General features: G+C 36.9%; 1 protein-coding gene and 1 long non-coding RNA gene across 9 annotated transcripts; one reads left to right on the top strand and one right to left on the bottom strand.

The window, feature by feature from the left end:
* The first annotated feature begins 1,112 nt into the window (after nucleotides 1-1,112).
* On the top strand, nucleotides 1,113-11,005 carry LOC112786640 (transposon Tf2-1 polyprotein). Of its 6 annotated transcripts, XR_011878578.1 has the most exons (7): nucleotides 1,113-1,280; nucleotides 1,372-1,426; nucleotides 1,515-1,643; nucleotides 3,850-8,336; nucleotides 8,891-8,945; nucleotides 9,034-9,162; nucleotides 10,645-11,005. XR_011878578.1 is itself a non-coding variant. In XM_072229791.1 (6 exons), exons 4-5 carry the CDS (start codon nucleotides 3,857-3,859, stop codon nucleotides 8,899-8,901), a joined length of 4,491 nt encoding a protein of 1,496 aa, XP_072085892.1. In that variant the 5' UTR covers nucleotides 1,113-1,280; nucleotides 1,372-1,426; nucleotides 1,515-1,643; nucleotides 3,850-3,856; the 3' UTR covers nucleotides 8,902-8,940; nucleotides 9,034-9,163. The 6 variants fall into 6 exon arrangements, 3 of the variants coding, with proteins under 3 accessions (XP_072085892.1, XP_072085890.1, XP_072085891.1); XR_011878576.1 differs by lacking the exon at nucleotides 10,645-11,005 and having other exon boundaries at nucleotides 1,372-1,421; nucleotides 3,850-8,799; nucleotides 9,034-9,168; XR_011878577.1 differs by lacking the exon at nucleotides 10,645-11,005 and having other exon boundaries at nucleotides 1,372-1,421; nucleotides 3,850-8,799; nucleotides 8,891-8,940; nucleotides 9,034-9,163.
* Nucleotides 11,006-15,611: 4,606 nt separating this feature from the next.
* Nucleotides 15,612-18,842, bottom strand: LOC140182549 (uncharacterized). 3 transcript variants are annotated; one of them, XR_011878345.1, is made up of 5 exons: nucleotides 18,318-18,842; nucleotides 17,560-17,606; nucleotides 16,126-16,173; nucleotides 15,966-16,038; nucleotides 15,612-15,842 (listed from the first exon to the last, which is right to left on the bottom strand). It is a non-coding gene; the product is annotated as an uncharacterized lncRNA (long non-coding RNA). The 3 variants fall into 3 exon arrangements; XR_011878344.1 differs by having other exon boundaries at nucleotides 17,560-17,601; XR_011878343.1 differs by lacking the exon at nucleotides 18,318-18,842 and having other exon boundaries at nucleotides 17,560-17,710.
* Between the last annotated feature and the right edge of the window lie 813 nt (nucleotides 18,843-19,655).

Genomic DNA, 19,655 nt, shown 5'->3' with positions numbered 1-19,655 from the left:
ATTTCATCGAAAGTTATCCAAGCTGTGGATTATTGACATCTTTCATCCACCAACTTGCGGGAGCTTATTAAACTACTCTTCCACCTTAGACCATAACAACAATAAAAAAAGTCTTATGGTCCACAAATTCAACCCAACAAAATACACAAATTCAATTATAATTTTAGTCTTTATCTTTATATTATCTTTATTTGCTTTGGCCAATGTTCTATATTTAATTTTATCTTCATAGTTTACGATTACAATTTTATTATCTTTACTTACTCTTTATATACTCTTTCCGTTTTATTAAAATTCTTAGACACATTCTCAACAAACTGTAAAACTTCTGAGAAACACTTTCTTCTAACATTTGTTGATTGTGTTATTGTTGGTTATATCGTGGGAGCGTATTAATAGTTTTAAGTAGGGTGAATTCTGAGTCCATTAAACTAATCATGATTATATATGAGCTTGATTGAAAGTCATGATTTGACCACCAATTAAATGTTCAATTAATCAATTTCATCTTTCAAATTCATAACTATGATTCAACCCCAACTCCACTTACTTTTTTCTATTAACCCATCTATGTCCTAAATAACAAGGTTACATATAGGTTGGATTTGCCTTTTTTTTTTTTTTTTAATTTTCCCTCAAACTAGTTCCTTCTTTCCTATGTATTCAAAAATTAATATTTTTAGATACATTTTTATTTTAAATGCATTATTATTTTTAATAACATTAAAAAAATAAAAATAGACAATTAATTTTTTAAATATAATGTCTAATTTAGTAATTGATTTTTTTATGTACATAATATTTTTATATTTTTTTATATTATTTCTAATATAATTTTATTAATATTAAATAAAAACTAATATTTTTTGTAAACCCCGGTTAAATTAGTAGATAATTAGTTAATAAATTATTTTTTAATAAGGAGGATTAGAAATGCGAATATTATATCAAAATAGGGTAGAGCTCATCGAAACGAGAATTTTGACACTAATTTTGAAGAAAACGGTCCAAGAATGGACCGAAAGGACCGAACCGGTTGAACCGGACCCGAACCGGGCTATCGGTCCAACCGGACCAGCCCATTAAAAAGAGCCACGGGCTCTTTTTCCCTCATTTCCTCAAGGACGCAGCTGAGCTCCAGGGAGAGGAAAGGAACGCCGAACCTTTACGGCAAAGTTCCAAATCCCGTAATTCCTCCGTTCGAGCTCCGATCGCCGCACCGTTTGCGGCCACGCGTTCACCGCGTCGAGCTCTACATTTCTACCGGAACAATTTCATAGGTAACTTGCTATTTCACTCTCAGCTTCATCTTCCCCCAATTTTCGAATTTTAAGTGGGAATATTGAATTTCTTTGATTTTTGATGTTTTAGGATCCAATTAGCTTGAGAGAAACGTTCACTCTTGCTTATGTGAAGCTTGGGTAAGGTGAGGATATGATAATTCTATTTTAATTTCATTAAATTTGAGCTTTGAGTATTAAATTGGGTATATATGTATTATGAATGTGTATTAGGTTGAAAATAAATAATTGGAGCTTGAAATTGTGAATACTGGAACTTGGAGGAAGCGGATTAGTTGAGTTTTGAGGGGCTGTTTTGGTTTTGAATAAATAGCTTTGGTCGTTACGTGGAAATCGGCTAAGGTATGGTTTAGGTTTCTTACATTTAATATATAATGTTCTGTGAAAACTTAGGCTAGATGACCATAGGATAAGTTGGAATGCAGGTGTATATTTAATATTTAGTAATTTGTCGATGAATATATTTGGTTGAAGTTTATTGGATAATTAGTTTTTAATTTTGGATGGTGAATGTTGTTATGTTAATTTGGAGAGAATTATGGTTGAATGTTATTGTTGATTAACTAATGATTTGGTGAATTATTGATTTGAGGTATAACTATTATGGAGGTTGTTGTGATAATGAGGTATTTTGTGTTAAAAGCCTAGGATTTGTGAACTATGATCCTTAGTTGAATTTTGGTTGTTGGATTTGAATATTGTATGAGTTTAATTGTTGATTTGAAGTAGATTTATTGTGGTGATTGTTATGATGATGAGGAAGGGTATGTTGAATTGAAAAGAAAGCAGGTTTGGACCCGAAAAGGGTGGCAAAGTCCGAGTTTTAGAGGAGATGCTGCCGAAATTTTATAAAAAATTAGAGATTTTATTTAGATGATTATTTAAAAGAGATTTAGATTTAAAGGTTATATGGTTTGATTTTGAGTTATTAAGATAGTGAGTATGTTTTAAGTTTGAAGTTTGATTCTTAGAAAAGAATGAATTATGTTTTGAATTGAAACTATTGATGGATGGAATGGGAGGTGATATAATGAAGGATAAGGATTGAATATGTTTAATGTATGATGATGAATGAGATGCAATTGGGAATGATGTGGATGTTGATGAATTATAATTGAATTATTTATATGGCTTATGAATTTGAATAATCTGAGATACGAGATTCCCTGGATTAAGTGCCGTGGCTTGCCACCACGTGTACCAGGTTGAAAACTCGATACTCTGTTGACCCTACGACGTAAGTGTGACCGGGCACTATATAAATTCCCGGGAATGTTACCCCCATTGAGCAATATTGATTATTTGAGAAAAATCTATGCATAGACTCTTGGGGATGCACGTCGGGGGACAGTCTAAGGACAATTCAGACTTGTCGGGCTGGCTGGATAACCGACAGATGAGCCTCATCAGCCATAGGACAGGCATGCATCATATGCATATTACTTGAATTACTTGCTTGTGCTCTAATTGGGTGTGCCTATTTGTATTTGCCATGCTAAATGTGTATTTGTTACCTGCAATAGTTATAACCTTCTTGTGTTTGCCTTTAACTGTTTATTTGTCTGTGAAAATGCATGATGGAATTGGAGGTATGGAGGAATGGTAGTATAGGACTTAGATTTAAGGTTAAGTTAAGTTAGGATTAAATATTTCTAGGAAACCACCTTTTATGGCTTCTGTTTAATACTTTAAGCTCTACAATCTGAGTGTCGGCGTTCTAGGATTGCCTCTGGCATTCCCAGGACCTTATATATTATGTGTGTGGCACCTTTACCATACTGAGAACCTCCGGTTCTCATTCCATACTATGTTGCTAATTTTCAGATGCAGGTCGAGAGGCATCTCGTTAGGCGTCTGGACTCTTGAAGCGGAGTGGTTACTGGGATATTTTGTTATGCTATGATGTATATATATGTACTTAGTTTTCTCTCCGCATGACTTATTCTTTTTGATCCTCTTAGAGGTTTATGGAGAGGCAGGATTGTGTATATGTACTTTTGGGTTTTGGATATGTATGTATATATATGTGTAAATATTCTCCGGCCAGTCTTGACTTCGCAGGCTGAGTTAGGAGCTTGATATTTTGTATCTTTGGCACTCTATTCCTACTTCTGTTATCTTATGTTTGACAGTTACAGTTTTCTTAGCATGCAAGTTAACTCGTTCCTTGAGCGTTGCGCTTTTATCTCGCGATTTTTATTTTCCCTATCCTTCAAGGCTCCTAGCATATTATAACTCTTCTGCTATTATATGTACTTATTTTATTTTAGAGGTTGTAATACCACATCACCTTTGTTTTACGACTTAAGCGTAAAGCTTTGTGTGATAGGGTGTTACATTATGGTATCAGAGCAGTTCGTTCCTATAGAGCCTGAAAGACGGACTGATTGTGCTTCTGTGCATTCTCTATATCTGTGTTTATGTGCTATTAGGATATCTGATTGATATAAATGGCATAAACGTTTGTGAGCATGCATTTGGAACTTAAAGCATTAGACCTGCGATATTGAGACTGATCAACTTAATATCACTTGTTTGGTGTGTATAGGGACCAGATGTCGACTCGCGGACGCGGTCGCGGGCGAGGTAGAGGTAGGACAGGCACCGTTACTCCTGTACCCACAGGGACTGATCCAGTAGACTTTATGGCTGCCTTGGGAAATATGGCTGCAGCTATGCAGGCAACAGCTGAGGCACTGGGTAATCAGATAAATCAGGGTAATCATGGGAACAATAATGATGGAGACGGTCCTATGACACTTGCTACATTTCTGAAAGTTCGCCCTCCGACTTTTAGGGGAACCTCAAATCCAACTGATGCAGATAATTGGATTCAGGCTATGGAAAGGGCGTTACAGGCACAACAGGTTCCTGAAGAGCAATGGGTTGAATTTGGGACTTATCAGTTGCAAGGTGAAGCTCAGTATTGGTGGCAGGGAACACGACGTATCCTGCAGCCTGATGGTGCTGCGATTCCTTGGGAAGTTTTCCGGACAGAGTTCTATAAGAAATACTTTCCTAATTCAGCTCGAAATGCCAAGGAACTTGAATTAATGCAGTTAAAGCAGGGACAAATGACTGTTGCTGAGTATACCAGCAAATTTGAGGAGTTATGTCGCTTTTCTCGTATCTGTCAAGGTGCGCCTGAAGATTTTGCTGAATGGAAGTGTATTAAATATGAGGGAGGTCTTCGGAGCGATATTCTGAGCTTCGTTGCCCCAATGGAGATCAGGGTATTTTCTGAATTGGTGAATAAGAGTAGGGTGGCTGAGGATTGTGTGAGGAAGGCGGCAGCAGAGAAAGGGAGTTTGAGGATGCCTTTTCAGAGGCCTTCAGGGAGGAACTTTGCTCCGAGAGGTAGGAATTTCAAACGTGGAGGTTTTGTTTCGCAGCAGACTCAGGGTCAAGGTAATTACAGAAGGCCGAATACCAATGCTAGTCAAGGAAAAAGGTTTGGGAAGCAGCCACAGCAAGATCTGAATTGTCAGAAGTGCGGAAAGTATCATCCTGGAGTTCCGTGCAGACTAGGACTTGGAGTGTGCTATTCCTGTGGACAGCCCGGGCATATAGCCAGTAATTGCCCTGAGAAGAAGAAGTATGAGACTGGTAGGGTGCAACAGCCGGGGAGAGTATACACTACTTCTACCATTGGTGCTGAGGGATCTGAGACACTTATTAGAGGTAATTGTGAAATGGCTGGTAAAATCTTAAATGCTTTATTTGATTCAGGAGCAAGTCATTCATTTATTGCATTTGAAAAGGCCCATGAATTAGGATTGAGAATGGTGGTTCTAGGTTATGATTTGAAAATATATAATGCTACTCATGAAGCTATGGTGACTAGGATAGAATGTCCACAAGTTCCTTTTCGAGTGCAACAGCGTGAATTTGTGCATGATTTGATTTGTTTGCCTATGACTGGTCTTGATCTCATTTTGGGATTGGATTGGTTATCCAAGAATCATGTTTTGCTTGATTGTTCTGAGAAGTCAGTACAGTTTATGCCAGAAGGGTCAGAAGCACCGGTTGTGGTGAATAGTTACTATTTGAACTTTATGATAGTAAACTGTTCTGGAACCGAATGTCAGGGTATTATGTTATTAACTGCGGGAGTATCAGGTGATGATCAGAGTTTAGAGCAAATTCCGGTTGTATGTGAATTTCCAGATGTGTTTCCGGATGATATTAATGAATTCCCACCTAACCGAGAGGTTGAATTTGCAATTGAGTTGGTACCTGGATCCGGTCCAATTTCAATTACTCCTTATAGGATGTCGCCTTTAGAAATGGCTGAACTGAAAGCTCAGCTGGAAGATCTGTTGGGTAAGCATTTTATCCGACCAAGTGTTTCTCCGTGGGGAGCGCCAGTGTTACTGGTAAAGAAGAAGGATGGGAGTATGCGGCTGTGTGTCGATTATCGGCAATTGAATAAGATCACTGTGAAGAATAAATATCCCTTGCCTAGAATCGATGATCTAATGGATCAGTTACAGGGTGCCGGTGTATTTTCTAAGATTGATTTGCGATCCGGATATCATCAGATAAGGGTTAGAGACGAGGATATTCCGAAAACTGCTTTTAGAACCCGTTATGGTCATTATGAGTATACAGTGATGTCTTTCGGGTTAACTAATGCCCCGGCAGTATTTATGGATTATATGAACAGGATTTTTCGACCGTATCTGGACAAGTTTGTTATTGTCTTCATTGATGACATTCTTGTTTATTCTAAGACTGAAGAGGAACATGCTGATCATTTGCGAACTGTGCTGCAAATTCTGAGAGACAGGAAGTTATATGCTAAGCTATCTAAATGTGAGTTCTGGAAGAGTGAAGTGAAGTTTCTTGGCCACGTGGTGAGTAAGCAGGGGGTAGCTGTGGATCCTGCTAAGGTGGAAGCAGTGATGAATTGGGAGCGACCAACTTCAGTGACAGAGATCAGGAGTTTCTTAGGTTTGGCAGGGTATTATCGCAGATTCATTAAGGGATTTTCACAGCTCGCCTTACCTTTAACTAAGTTGACTAGGAAGGATACACCTTTTATCTGGACTCCGGAATGTGAAGAGAGTTTCCAGGCATTGAAGCACAGGTTGACTACTGCACCTGTATTGGTATTACCTGAACCAAGTGAATCGTTTGAAGTGTATTGTGATGCATCTCTGAAAGGGTTGGGGTGTGTTTTGATGCAGCACCAGAATGTTGTAGCATACGCCTCACGGCAGTTAAGGCCGCATGAGATGAACTACCCGACACATGATTTAGAACTTGCTGCTGTTGTGTTTGCTTTAAAGATTTGGAGGCACTACCTCTATGGCGTTAAGTTTCATGTTTTCTCAGACCATAAGAGTTTGAAGTATCTTTTTGAGCAGAAAGAGTTGAATATGCGTCAGAGGAGGTGGATAGAGCTTCTGAAAGATTATGATTTTGAATTGAATTATCATCCAGGAAAAGCGAACGTTGTGGCGGACGCTTTGAGTCGGAAGTCTTTATATGCAGCTTGGATGATGCTACGGGAGGAAGAGTTACTGAAGGCATTTCAAGGTTTGAATTTGGGAGTTAGAAAAGAATCTGGAATCTTGTGTTTGAGTCAGTTACAGATTTCAAGTGATTTTAAATCAGAACTTCTGAAGGCTCATCAAGATAGTGAAGCGTTACGTAAGGTATTACCAGCAGTTGAACAGGGAAAACAGTGGAGAATGTCAAAAGGTCAGGATGGTTTATGGAGGTTCAAGAACCGGATTATTGTGCCTGATGTTGGAGACCTACGACAAAGTATCTTGAAGGAAGCTCACAAGAGCGGGTTTTCAATTCACCCAGGGAGCACTAAAATGTATCAGGATCTGAAAGCAATGTTCTGGTGGCCAGGTATGAAGAATGATGTGGCATTGCATGTATCTAAATGTTTAACGTGTCAGAAGGTTAAGATTGAGCATCAGAGACCATCAGGGACCCTTCAGCCTTTGGAGATTCCACAATGGAAATGGGAGAGTATCGCAATGGATTTTGTGATAGGTTTGCCTAGAACCCGATCTGGTTGTGACGCTATTTGGGTGGTTGTGGATCGACTGACAAAATCAGCTCACTTTCTTCCTATCCGAATAAGTTGCACAATGGAGGAATTGGCTCGAATGTATATCAAAGAGATTGTCAGGTTGCATGGTGTGCCTTCTACTATCATATCTGACAGAGATCCTCGTTTCACATCAAGGTTCTGGGGAGCTTTTCAGCGTGCATTTGGGACTCAGTTAAGCTTGAGTACTGCGTATCACCCTCAGACAGATGGTCAGTCAGAAAGAACTATTCAGACCTTGGAAGATATGCTAAGAGCTTGTGTTTTGGACCAACCGGCGAGCTGGGACCGGTATATGCCATTAGTAGAGTTTGCTTATAATAATAGCTATCATGCGAGCATCGGAATGGCTCCATATGAGGCTCTATATGGCAGGAAATGTCAGTCTCCGTTGTGTTGGTATGAAACTGGAGAAAGGAGTTTATTAGGGCCTGAGATGATAGCCGAAACGACTGAGCAGATAAAGAAGATTCGTAGTCGAATGCTTATAGCCCAAAGCCGTCAAAAGAGCTATGCTGACCAGAGGCGAAAGCCTTTGGAGTTCGAAGAGGGAGAACATGTCTTTCTGAGAGTTACACCAACCACTGGCGTGGGAAGAGCTATTAAGACCAAGAAACTGAATCCTCGTTATATTGGACCGTTTGAGATTCTGAAGAGAATTGGACCAGTGGCTTATAGAATTGCCTTACCGCCATACCTTTCGAATTTGCACGATGTATTTCATGTATCACAGCTTCGGAAGTATACTCCTGATGCAAATCATGTTCTAGAACCAGAACCAATTCAAGTGAGAGAAGATCTAACACTCCCAGTAATTCCGGTGAGGATTGATGACACCAGTGTTAAACGATTACGAGGAAGGGAAGTATCATTGGTAAAAGTAGCTTGGAGACGAGCTGGTATCGAGGAACATACCTGGGAACTCGAATCAGATATGCGAAAGGACTATCCACATCTCTTTTCAGGTAACTATATTTGAATTTTGAGGGCAAAATTCTTTATTAGGTGGGTAGAATGTAAACCCCGGTTAAATTAGTAGATAATTAGTTAATAAATTATTTTTTAATAAGGAGGATTAGAAATGCGAATATTATATCAAAATAGGGTAGAGCTCATCGAAACGAGAATTTTGACACTAATTTTGAAGAAAACGGTCCAAGAATGGACCGAAAGGACCGAACCGGTTGAACCGGACCCGAACCGGGCTATCGGTCCAACCGGACCAGCCCATTAAAAAGAGCCACGGGCTCTTTTTCCCTCATTTCCTCAAGGACGCAGCTGAGCTCCAGGGAGAGGAAAGGAACGCCGAACCTTTACGGCAAAGTTCCAAATCCCGTAATTCCTCCGTTCGAGCTCCGATCGCCGCACCGTTTGCGGCCACGCGTTCACCGCGTCGAGCTCTACATTTCTACCGGAACAATTTCATAGGTAACTTGCTATTTCACTCTCAGCTTCATCTTCCCCCAATTTTCGAATTTTAAGTGGGAATATTGAATTTCTTTGATTTCTGATGTTTTAGGATCCAATTAGCTTGAGAGAAACGTTCACTCTTGCTTATGTGAAGCTTGGGTAAGGTGAGGATATGATAATTCTATTTTAATTTCATTAAATTTGAGCTTTGAGTATTAAATTGGGTATATATGTATTATGAATGTGTATTAGGTTGAAAATAAATAATTGGAGCTTGAAATTGTGAATACTGGAACTTGGAGGAAGCGGATTAGTTGAGTTTTGAGGGGCTGTTTTGGTTTTGAATAAATAGCTTTGGTCGTTACGTGGAAATCGGCTAAGGTATGGTTTAGGTTTCTTACATTTAATATATAATGTTCTGTGAAAACTTAGGCTAGATGACCATAGGATAAGTTGGAATGCAGGTGTATATTTAATATTTAGTAATTTGTCGATGAATATATTTGGTTGAAGTTTATTGGATAATTAGTTTTTAATTTTGGATGGTGAATGTTGTTATGTTAATTTGGAGAGAATTATGGTTGAATGTTATTGTTGATTAACTAATGATTTGGTGAATTATTGATTTGAGGTATAACTATTATGGAGGTTGTTGTGATAATGAGGTATTTTGTGTTAAAAGCCTAGGATTTGTGAACTATGATCCTTAGTTGAATTTTGGTTGTTGGATTTGAATATTGTATGAGTTTAATTGTTGATTTGAAGTAGATTTATTGTGGTGATTGTTATGATGATGAGGAAGGGTATGTTGAATTGAAAAGAAAGCAGGTTTGGACCCGAAAAGGGTGGCAAAGTCCGAGTTTTAGAGGAGATGCTGCCGAAATTTTATAAAAAATTAGAGATTTTATTTAGATGATTATTTAAAAGAGATTTAGATTTAAAGGTTATATGGTTTGATTTTGAGTTATTAAGATAGTGAGTATGTTTTAAGTTTGAAGTTTGATTCTTAGAAAAGAATGAATTATGTTTTGAATTGAAACTATTGATGGATGGAATGGGAGGTGATATAATGAAGGATAAGGATTGAATATGTTTAATGTATGATGATGAATGAGATGCAATTGGGAATGATGTGGATGTTGATGAATTATAATTGAATTATTTATATGGCTTATGAATTTGAATAATCTGAGATACGAGATTCCCTGGATTAAGTGCCGTGGCTTGCCACCACGTGTACCAGGTTGAAAACTCGATACTCTGTTGACCCTACGACGTAAGTGTGACCGGGCACTATATAAATTCCCGGGAATGTTACCCCCATTGAGCAATATTGATTATTTGAGAAAAATCTATGCATAGACTCTTGGGGATGCACGTCGGGGGACAGTCTAAGGACAATTCAGACTTGTCGGGTTGGCTGGATAACCGACAGATGAGCCTCATCAGCCATAGGACAGGCATGCATCATATGCATATTACTTGAATTACTTGCTTGTGCTCTAATTGGGTGTGCCTATTTGTATTTGCCATGCTAAATGTGTATTTGTTACCTGCAATAGTTATAACCTTCTTGTGTTTGCCTTTAACTGTTTATTTGTCTGTGAAAATGCATGATGGAATTGGAGGTATGGAGGAATGGTAGTATAGGACTTAGATTTAAGGTTAAGTTAAGTTAGGATTAAATATTTCTAGGAAACCACCTTTTATGGCTTCTGTTTAATACTTTAAGCTCTACAATCTGAGTGTCGGCGTTCTAGGATTGCCTCTGGCATTCCCAGGACCTTATATATTATGTGTGTGGCACCTTTACCATACTGAGAACCTCCGGTTCTCATTCCATACTATGTTGCTAATTTTCAGATGCAGGTCGAGAGGCATCTCGTTAGGTGTCTGGACTCTTGAAGCGGAGTGGTTACTGGGATATTTTGTTATGCTATGATGTATATATATGTACTTAGTTTTCTCTCCGCATGACTTATTCTTTTTGATCCTCTTAGAGGTTTATGGAGAGGCAGGATTGTGTATATGTACTTTTGGGTTTTGGATATGTATGTATATATATGTGTAAATATTCTCCGGCCAGTCTTGACTTCGCAGGTTGAGTTAGGAGCTTGATATTTTGTATCTTTGGCACTCTATTCCTACTTCTGTTATCTTATGTTTGACAGTTACAGTTTTCTTAGCATGCAAGTTAACTCGTTCCTTGAGCGTTGCGCTTTTATCTCGCGATTTTTATTTTCCCTATCCTTCAAGGCTCCTAGCATATTATAACTCTTCTGCTATTATATGTACTTATTTTATTTTAGAGGTTGTAATACCACATCACCTTTGTTTTACGACTTAAGCGTAAAGCTTTGTGTGGTAGGGTGTTACATTTTTTTTTTTTTTGTGACTAATTTGGAAAGATAGGAGACTCGAACCCGCAACCTCTTAATATGTTTGATATCGTAACAAATGAGAAAAAATGTTTACTATCTTCTTATTTTATACTTAAAAGGTATTTGAAACTAAAATTTGATAAAGAAACTTAGAATTATTCTTCGTAATCTTATCATTCTTCTATTTTTTTTACTGTTTTTTTAATTACCATATTTTAAATGAGAGATTGTGGAAGATGCTAGCTTCATTCACAATTAACAATTAAAGACAAAAATGACACCCCCTCCAAAAATAAATAAATAAATATGAGCTAGGGAAACTTAATAAATGTATTATCTAAATTTGTTTTTATAATATTAAAGTAATTATTATTTTTATATTTTAATAATTTATTAATTAATTTATACATATTATATTATTATATATTTAAAATATGTATTAAAAAGATATACTTTAATTAGTAAAAAAATTAAATTTTTAACTATTTAATAAAATTTATATTTATATTAATATCTATACACACTTAAAATTACTTTAAGAATGAGTGATACAATTAACTTAAATTATATTGATATAACACGTTTAATGAAAACCTTATAAGTTATTAGTGTATATATATATATATATATATATATATATATATATATATATATATATATAATAGTTGACACGTACATTATAAAAATAGCATAATTTGGTGGTAAGGCATGCGATTTTTTAAGAAATGAAATAGTGATTTGAATTAGGGAATGAACCGAAATCTATCTTGTCCACTCGTGTAATTTGTTAAAATAAAAATTTTAAAATATTCAATTTTTTTTTTTCAACAATTCAATTTTTTCATAAACATACTTAAATTTTTATTGACTTAGATATCGGAATCCTTTATAAGGATCGCCAATCATTTCATAATTAACGTAAAGACATTTTAGACTCATTCCGTACTACTTTCGATTTCTTTACACAAGTCCATTTACACCAATTAGTTTCATGTACATTTTGAAACAATTATAATTTACAAAATATACACGTATTAATTATTTAATATATATGTTCATACTCTGTCCCAATGCTAAGATCCAGGTCCAAAGAAAATAAAAAGACCCAATCCATATATTGGCCTCTTCACATAACCGACCTCCTCAGAAGAGGTCGGATTCAACATAGACCTCACTCCAAGGAAGTCGGGACTTAAGGATAGCTGACAGATAATACTTATTCAAATAAGTAACTGCATCTAAAATCTGTCAACCCACTTCCAGGTGCCATATCTCAACTCCCATAAGATAAAGGGACGGTTATCCTCCTTAAAAGGTGGAACTACTTCAACGGTACTTATTGGTTCACCACTATAAATACACTGACACCCCTCAGGTATCTCTAAATTCCAATACTCTCTAAACCTGCTAAAACCCTTTGCTGACTTAGGTATCGGAGTGTCTTTGCAGGTACCACCCCCCATTCATCCACACACACAAGTTGGACGAGGACTCCCTGACGCAAACCTAGTCGGAGACTTCCTCCTTCAGATGATTGGGCCAACCTCATCAGTCCAGCCCACTAATCTTCGGTTACCCATCGTAACATTGGCGTCGTTGCCGGGGACCCGAGAGATCAACCAGTAATGGCGGACGATTCACACGAACTGGAATGACAACGAGAGGGAGAGAGAAATTTGAGGAACGAGATTGAGCGACGAAAGGAGCTTGAGGAAAAGCTCCTGAAGTTAGAGTCTGCTCTTAAAGGTCGAAACTCTCGCAGCGACCGAGAAGATTCTCCCTTAGGAGGGGAAGACCCGTTCAGCGAGGAAATAATGAGGGCAAAAGTTCCAAGGAACTTTAAAAGCCCTGATATGGACCTCTACGATGGTGCCACTGATCTAAAACATCATTTAAGCAACTTTAAAAGTCGGATGTATCTGGCTGACGCTTCTGATGCTACTCGCTGCAAGGCTTTCCCGACCACCTTGACGAAAGCAGCGATGAAGTGGTTCGATAGTCTTCCCTCAAGGTCGGTCACTAGCTTCGACGACCTCTCACGAAAGTTCTTGATGCGATTCTCCATCCAGAAGGACAAAGTAAAGCACGCATCGAGCCTTCTGGGAGTAAAACAGGAGGTCGGAAAACTTTTGAGGGACTACATGGAAAGGTTCAACAAAGTGTATTTGGAGATTCAAAACCTGCCCACAGAGGCAGTAATTATGGGCCTAGTAAATGGACTCCGAGAAGGCCCCTTCTCCCAATCCATCTCGAAAAGGCATTCGACCTCTCTCAGCGATGTACGATAAAGGGCCGAGAAGTACATCAACATGGAGGAAAATGCTAGGCTCCGATAGTCAATTTGGAGATCCGGGATCTCTCACTCATCAAAAGAGAAAGAGAGAGAGCCCAAGAAAAAGGAGGAAGTCGGTCCAGAAAGGCGTCGGAGATATCATTCCTATACTCCTCTGAGAGTTTCTTTAGTAGATGTCTATAGGAAAATTTGTCATACTGAAAGGCTACCTCCCCTTAGACCCATCAAAAACAAAAAGGGGGAAGTAGTAGCGACTACTGTGAGTACCAGAAGATATATGGTCACTCAACGAATGAGTGTTACAACCTGAAAAATATTATAGAAAAGCTGGCCAGAGAAGGTCGGCTGGACAGATATCTCGTGAAAAGGTCGGATCATCATGGCAAGAGGAAGCAAGATAACGAGGACCGAAGAGATCCACCACCACAGACCCCGGAAAGACATGATCTCGGGGGGATTCGGTGGAGGCGACCTCATAAAGTCATCTCGCAAGAGGCACTTGAAGCAAGTCTACCAGGTCGGGGGTGAAGCTCCCGACCTCTCTACCATCTCATTCACTTAAGAAGATGGAGGCAAAAAAATTTCTAGGATTTATGCTTACACAAAGGGGGGATTGAAACTAACCCTGACAAGTGCAAAGCAATTCTAGAAATGAAAAGCCCGACTTACTTAAGGGAAGTCCAGCAGTTGAATGGCCGACTTGCAGCCTTCTCCAGGTTCTTGGCAGATTCAGCATTAAGATCCCTACCACTTTTCTCCTTACTAAGAAAATGGTGCCAGTTCGAATGGACTTTTGAATGCGAAGAAGCATTCTAAGAGTTCAAAAGATTTTTAAGCCAACCTCCTATTCTGAACCGACCTAAAATTGGGGAAGAACTCATCCTGTATTTGTCCGTAGCCGACAAAGCTGTAGCATCAGCTCTAATACGGGAAGATGAGGTTGGACAGCATCCTGTGTACTTCACCAGCAAGGTTCTACAAGACCCAGAATTAAGGTATAAAAAACTTGAGAAGTTTGCATATGCCTTAATTGTAGCCTCCCGAAGGTTACGACCTTATTTTCAAACTCACACAATAAGAGTTCGAACGAACCAGCCAATGAAGCAAATCCTTCAGAAGACGGATATTGTGGGCAGAATGGTTCAGTGGGCTATAGAGCTATCCGAGTTCGACCTTAAATACGAATCTCGGACGACAATAAAAGCCCAATGCCTCACCGACTTTATGACAGAATATTCAGGAGATCAAGAGGAAGCCTCCACTACATGGGAACTATACGTGGATGGATCCTCCAACAAAGTCGAAAGCGGTACAGGAATAATCTTAGTCAACCAAGAGGGAACTCAAGTGGAAGTCTCCCTCAAGTTTGAATTCCCAGCCTCCAACAATCAGCCAGAATATGAAGCCTTGATTGCAGGGTTAAAGCTGGCAGAAGAAGTGGCGCGACCAAAGTAGTCGTGTTCAGCGACTCTCAGGTGGTGACCTCCCAAATAAACGAAGAGTATCTGGCCAAAGACCCCAACATGAAGAGGTACCTAGACAAAACCTTGGAGTATCTTGGGCGTTTTGTAGAGACCGAAAAACCGTTGCCGTAGATTGAAAAACCGTTCCTAAAACTTTAGGCAACGCTTTGGCAACGGTTTTTGACCTGTGGTATATGCGGCCGTTGCCAATGCTCAAAGGCAACGATTTTTTACCTAAGGCAACGGTAACAAAATAACCGTTGCCAAAGTTACTAGCATAGACAACGGTTTTGAAAGAAAATTTTATACAACGGTTTTGAACCGTTACTCGATAAGCAACGGTTTTAAACCGTTCTCTTTCATGACATAACGGGTTAAATCCATAACTGGATAGGCAACGGTTTTAAACTGTTGTAGTTTTATTATTCACAAAGCCAACGGTTTTAAAGCATTGCCAATAGTATCATTTTTTGGCAACGGTTTTAATACTATTTTCATTTTTTAGTTGTCTTTGACAACGGTTTTAACACTATTGCCTTTTGTGACTTTTAACAACGGTTTTTTGTAATATATAATTCTTTATTTACAATAGTTTTCTCATGAATAAAAATAGTTCTAACTTTTTTTTTAATTTAGTGTCAATAAATAATCTAAACTATTTAAATCAAATTACTAAAAAAAACTAATTGAACATTTACCAACAAATTTGACTTATAAAAATTGTTATAAGATCCACAATCACAATATATCATCATTGCAAAATAACATCATACTAGTCTAGGTCATAACTACTTTTACTTATATCATCATCATTTTTCAAAATACAAAAATACTATAGCCTAAAGGTGACAATTTCTTCATTTTTCTTCAACAAAGTTGGTGTGGTAACCCAGCTTGAGTGGACTCTCTTGACTTTAATGGTAACTGCTCCACATAAAGAATTAGAAAAAATCTTAAATCTGATCTTTATCTGTATAAACATTTTTGGCAAATTAGAATACCTGAATAATAAGCATTAAAAAGACAAACACAAAGTTATGTACCAACCTTGTCTGGCGAATTTAAAGACAGTATATACTTCATGCTATAAAAGTTCTGACTTGAACCCAATGAGCAAAGGCTAAGTTAGAAAAAACTCAAGTATATTAGTATCTTCCTTAATTATGAATTAAGAAAAAGAAAGAATGAAAAGGATGGGAGCAGAGACCATGTTCTTTGCTTGAAAAGCTAGAGTGCTTTGGTTGAAAGAACTTACCTACATGAAAGAATAAATCTCTTGGTTAAAATAAAAATGCATAAACTAAGAAGTTCCACACCAGGTGAGTTAATAACCCAAAAGAAATTGAGGTTAATTCACGTGATCCATCAATAATAACTAATAATAATACAATCTCACTAAACTAATTAGTATAGCATAATAAGCAATAATAAGTATATAGCTATGCTCCTCACAGTAATTACAACGAACTGAACTAGTATAGCATAATAAGCTAAGAGAAAAGACGTAGTATTATATAGTTTCATTCGTTCAAGTATTTGTTAATAAGTATATAGCTATGCTCCTCAAAATCGACTTAAACCAGCAGTTTTGGAGTAACTTGCAAATATAAGCATCAATGCCAACTAAAAAATCACAAACAAAATGTAAGATTTGAAGATAATTTGATACCACAAACAGATTTGTCAAATGTCAATACACAAACAATGCTCAAATATATCATGAAGACAAAATCATCCTTGCTGGTGGCCGACTAACAGGTTCTCCTCTAGCAGCCTTCACCAGCAGAGGATCTGAAGACAAAATCACCACAAAAATCATGAATTTCTCTTGCTTAAATGAGTATAATCAAGATAATGAAAGAGTAATCAAGAGAAAGAAATGCTTATAACAGTCTCCCAAATTTGAACAGTATTACTCATTTCTGTAAAACATACAAATGAATGTTAATTGTTAACAGAACTTTTTCCCCTCTTTTTCCATGCTTTCAATCAATCAAATTCAACAATCTCCATTAATTGATTCATCTCAATGACTCAAAAATACCTGAATTACCCTCTCCTAGAACCCTATAACAATTTGCACCACTATCTAAAGCAACAAATTTATTAAAACTGAATGCTATTAGGAACCAGCAATGTCACCTTTATTATCACACAGATAAAGTAGCTACATTACCACTTCAAAAAATAAATGAACTGAAAGAAAAATAAAAAAGAAAAAGAAGCTAAATTGAACAAAATGAAGAGCATAATGAGAAGAAAGAAAAAACTGTGGTACCGGAAAAAGAGGCAGAGCAAGTGACGGAGAAGTGCAGTTTTGGGTTGAAAGGGAGTGAAAGTGTAGCGTTTAAGGCATTAGAATGTGGAAACAAAGAAGATGATTTCCATGAAACAAAGAAGAAGATTTCCATCCAACAAAACCAGTGAAAGTGTTAATGGAAGTAGAAGCCAGTGTAGCGTTTAAGGCATTAGAATGTTTGTTTGCTCAACTAATAAATGACGTTTTTTCTCTATTTTATTATTTTCCTTTTATTTTTATTTCTTTCTTTCTTTCCTACCCAGATTCCTTCAATATTGTACCACACAAATCACCTTGTCCTACTTGTAAAAGAAAAGAACAAATTGAGGTTGCAACTTGTACCTGAAAGGAGCTTTTGAAGAGTAGCACAAGCTTCCTTCCACACTGGCCTTCCAAGGAATACAAACTTATTTAGATTAGGCGGTTTCAATTACAACACAACATGGAAACCAATTATTGTCCTATGCAAAATTTAGCCATATATTCGTCCTTTAAAAAAAAAATTCTCATCATCAGATTGCACAAGCAGCGGTAGATTCAAAGGAAAAAATGCACAAATTATTGTCCTATGCAATGAATATGAAAGTAAAAGAACTAAACCACAATGTCAAGCTACTAATAATAATGAATAACTGACCTTTGCCAATGATCAGACCAAGCTGCTTCAGGGTAAGTGTATGAAAAGGTTCCAGTTTGGTAAAATTGAGTATGAGGGCAATTGGAATTAAAATAAGAATATTAAAAAGTCCAAGAAATCCAAGCAACCCCTTACTAACACAACACAGTCTTTCTCAAAACAAACACTAAATAATAAGTTAAGGGACTAAATCAAAAGTCATATTTGAGCCATGTTCCATTTCTTTGAAAGAAGCTTATTCATGTAGAAGCTTAACTATAACAGTAGGGTTCTACTTTGTTAACAAATTAATAGAAGCTTAACAATACAGTAGGACTTTTCATTATACAAATATTGAGTGTAGATGATAAATAAAATAATTTGGATCAAGAATGTTAGAGTATTGCAATGGTTAGGTTCCTTCTGCACTTCTAATCTGTAAAATTCTTCAAATCAAAATAGAAACCAAATCAATTAAACTCACAGAATAAGAGACATTTGAGTTATCTAAACAGAGGTTGAGCCACAATGAGGAGGCAGAGAACCAGTGACAGGGGATTCAGAAGCAGAGAACTAGTGACAGGGGATTCAGAAGCAGCGATATCTAGAGGGACGACGGCGTGACAGCAGAAGCAGCAAAGCAGAAGTAGAAGCTTCGATGGCGGCAGCTCGCAGAGACAGGGACGCTCCTCCGCTACAGCGATGACAGTGCTGGCGCAGACTCCACGAACGACGACGATGAGGGTTCCCTCCCCCCTCGCGTTCGGCCTCTCTCTCTCCTTTTGAACTCTGCGCGCCTCTCTCTCTCTCTTCCCATCGTGACCCGCGGCTCGGTGGCAACATGGCAGCGGTGATGGGCTGAACGGTGGCGACACGACGGAGGCTCCCTCTTTTCCTCTCTGTTATCTTTGTGTATGTATGTGGTGTGTGTTACGTGAGGGGGGTGAGGGAAGTGCTGAGGGCAGTGTGTGAAATAGAAGTAGGGTTAGATAAAAATTAGGGTTAGGTTATGGTTTGATTTGGGTATTTTTGAATTAAGAGTGCCTAATTTTAATAAAATTAGGATATAATTAATTTTTTTATTCATAAATTTTAAAGTATTAAATTATAAAAATATTAATTATTTAAATTAAATTATATAAAATTTTTATTATTTTATAATTATTAATTTTTATAATTAAAATATAAAAAATTATTTAATAATTAAGGACTTAGAGCTAGTAGAGGAGGAAAAACACTAAAGTTCCGTGTTTTGTTCTATAAAGAGTTTTTCAAAAATTTATTTAAAAGTAAAAAATATGTTAAATTTAAAAGTGAGAATGAAACAAAAAATAATATTTATTATAAATTTATTTTTTTATAAATAATATTTGTTATTTATTTATAATAATAATTTTTGAGTATTCTACTAATTTAATATTTATAGATAACTATTTTTATATGTATCTTTTAATTTGTATAATTATTTAAATATTAAAAAATTGTTGCTTAATAAAAAATTATTGTAATGGTTATAAAACCGTTCTTTAAAATAGTCAAAGAGAATGGTTTTATTTTATTGCTATAACTTGATGAAAAATTAAACTTCAACAGCAACACTATAAAAATCGTTGTCTAAAATCATCTAAGAGAACGGTTTTAAAGTGTAGCAACTTTGGCAACGGTTTTTAAGCGTATCTTTTGTATAATTATTTAAACAACATTAAAAAACTGTTACTTAAAACCAAATTCTAGTAACGGTTATAAAACCGTTCTTTAAAATAGTCAAAAAGAACGGTTTTATTTTGTTGTTATAAAATAATGAAAACTGAACTTCAACAGT

This window comes from Arachis hypogaea, chromosome 20 (genome assembly GCF_003086295.3).
Source record: "Arachis hypogaea cultivar Tifrunner chromosome 20, arahy.Tifrunner.gnm2.J5K5, whole genome shotgun sequence".
In the NCBI taxonomy this organism is placed as follows: Eukaryota; Viridiplantae; Streptophyta; class Magnoliopsida; order Fabales; family Fabaceae; genus Arachis; species Arachis hypogaea.
The sequence above is the reverse complement of the archived record's forward strand: the minus strand, read 5'-3'. Positions and strand labels throughout refer to the sequence as shown.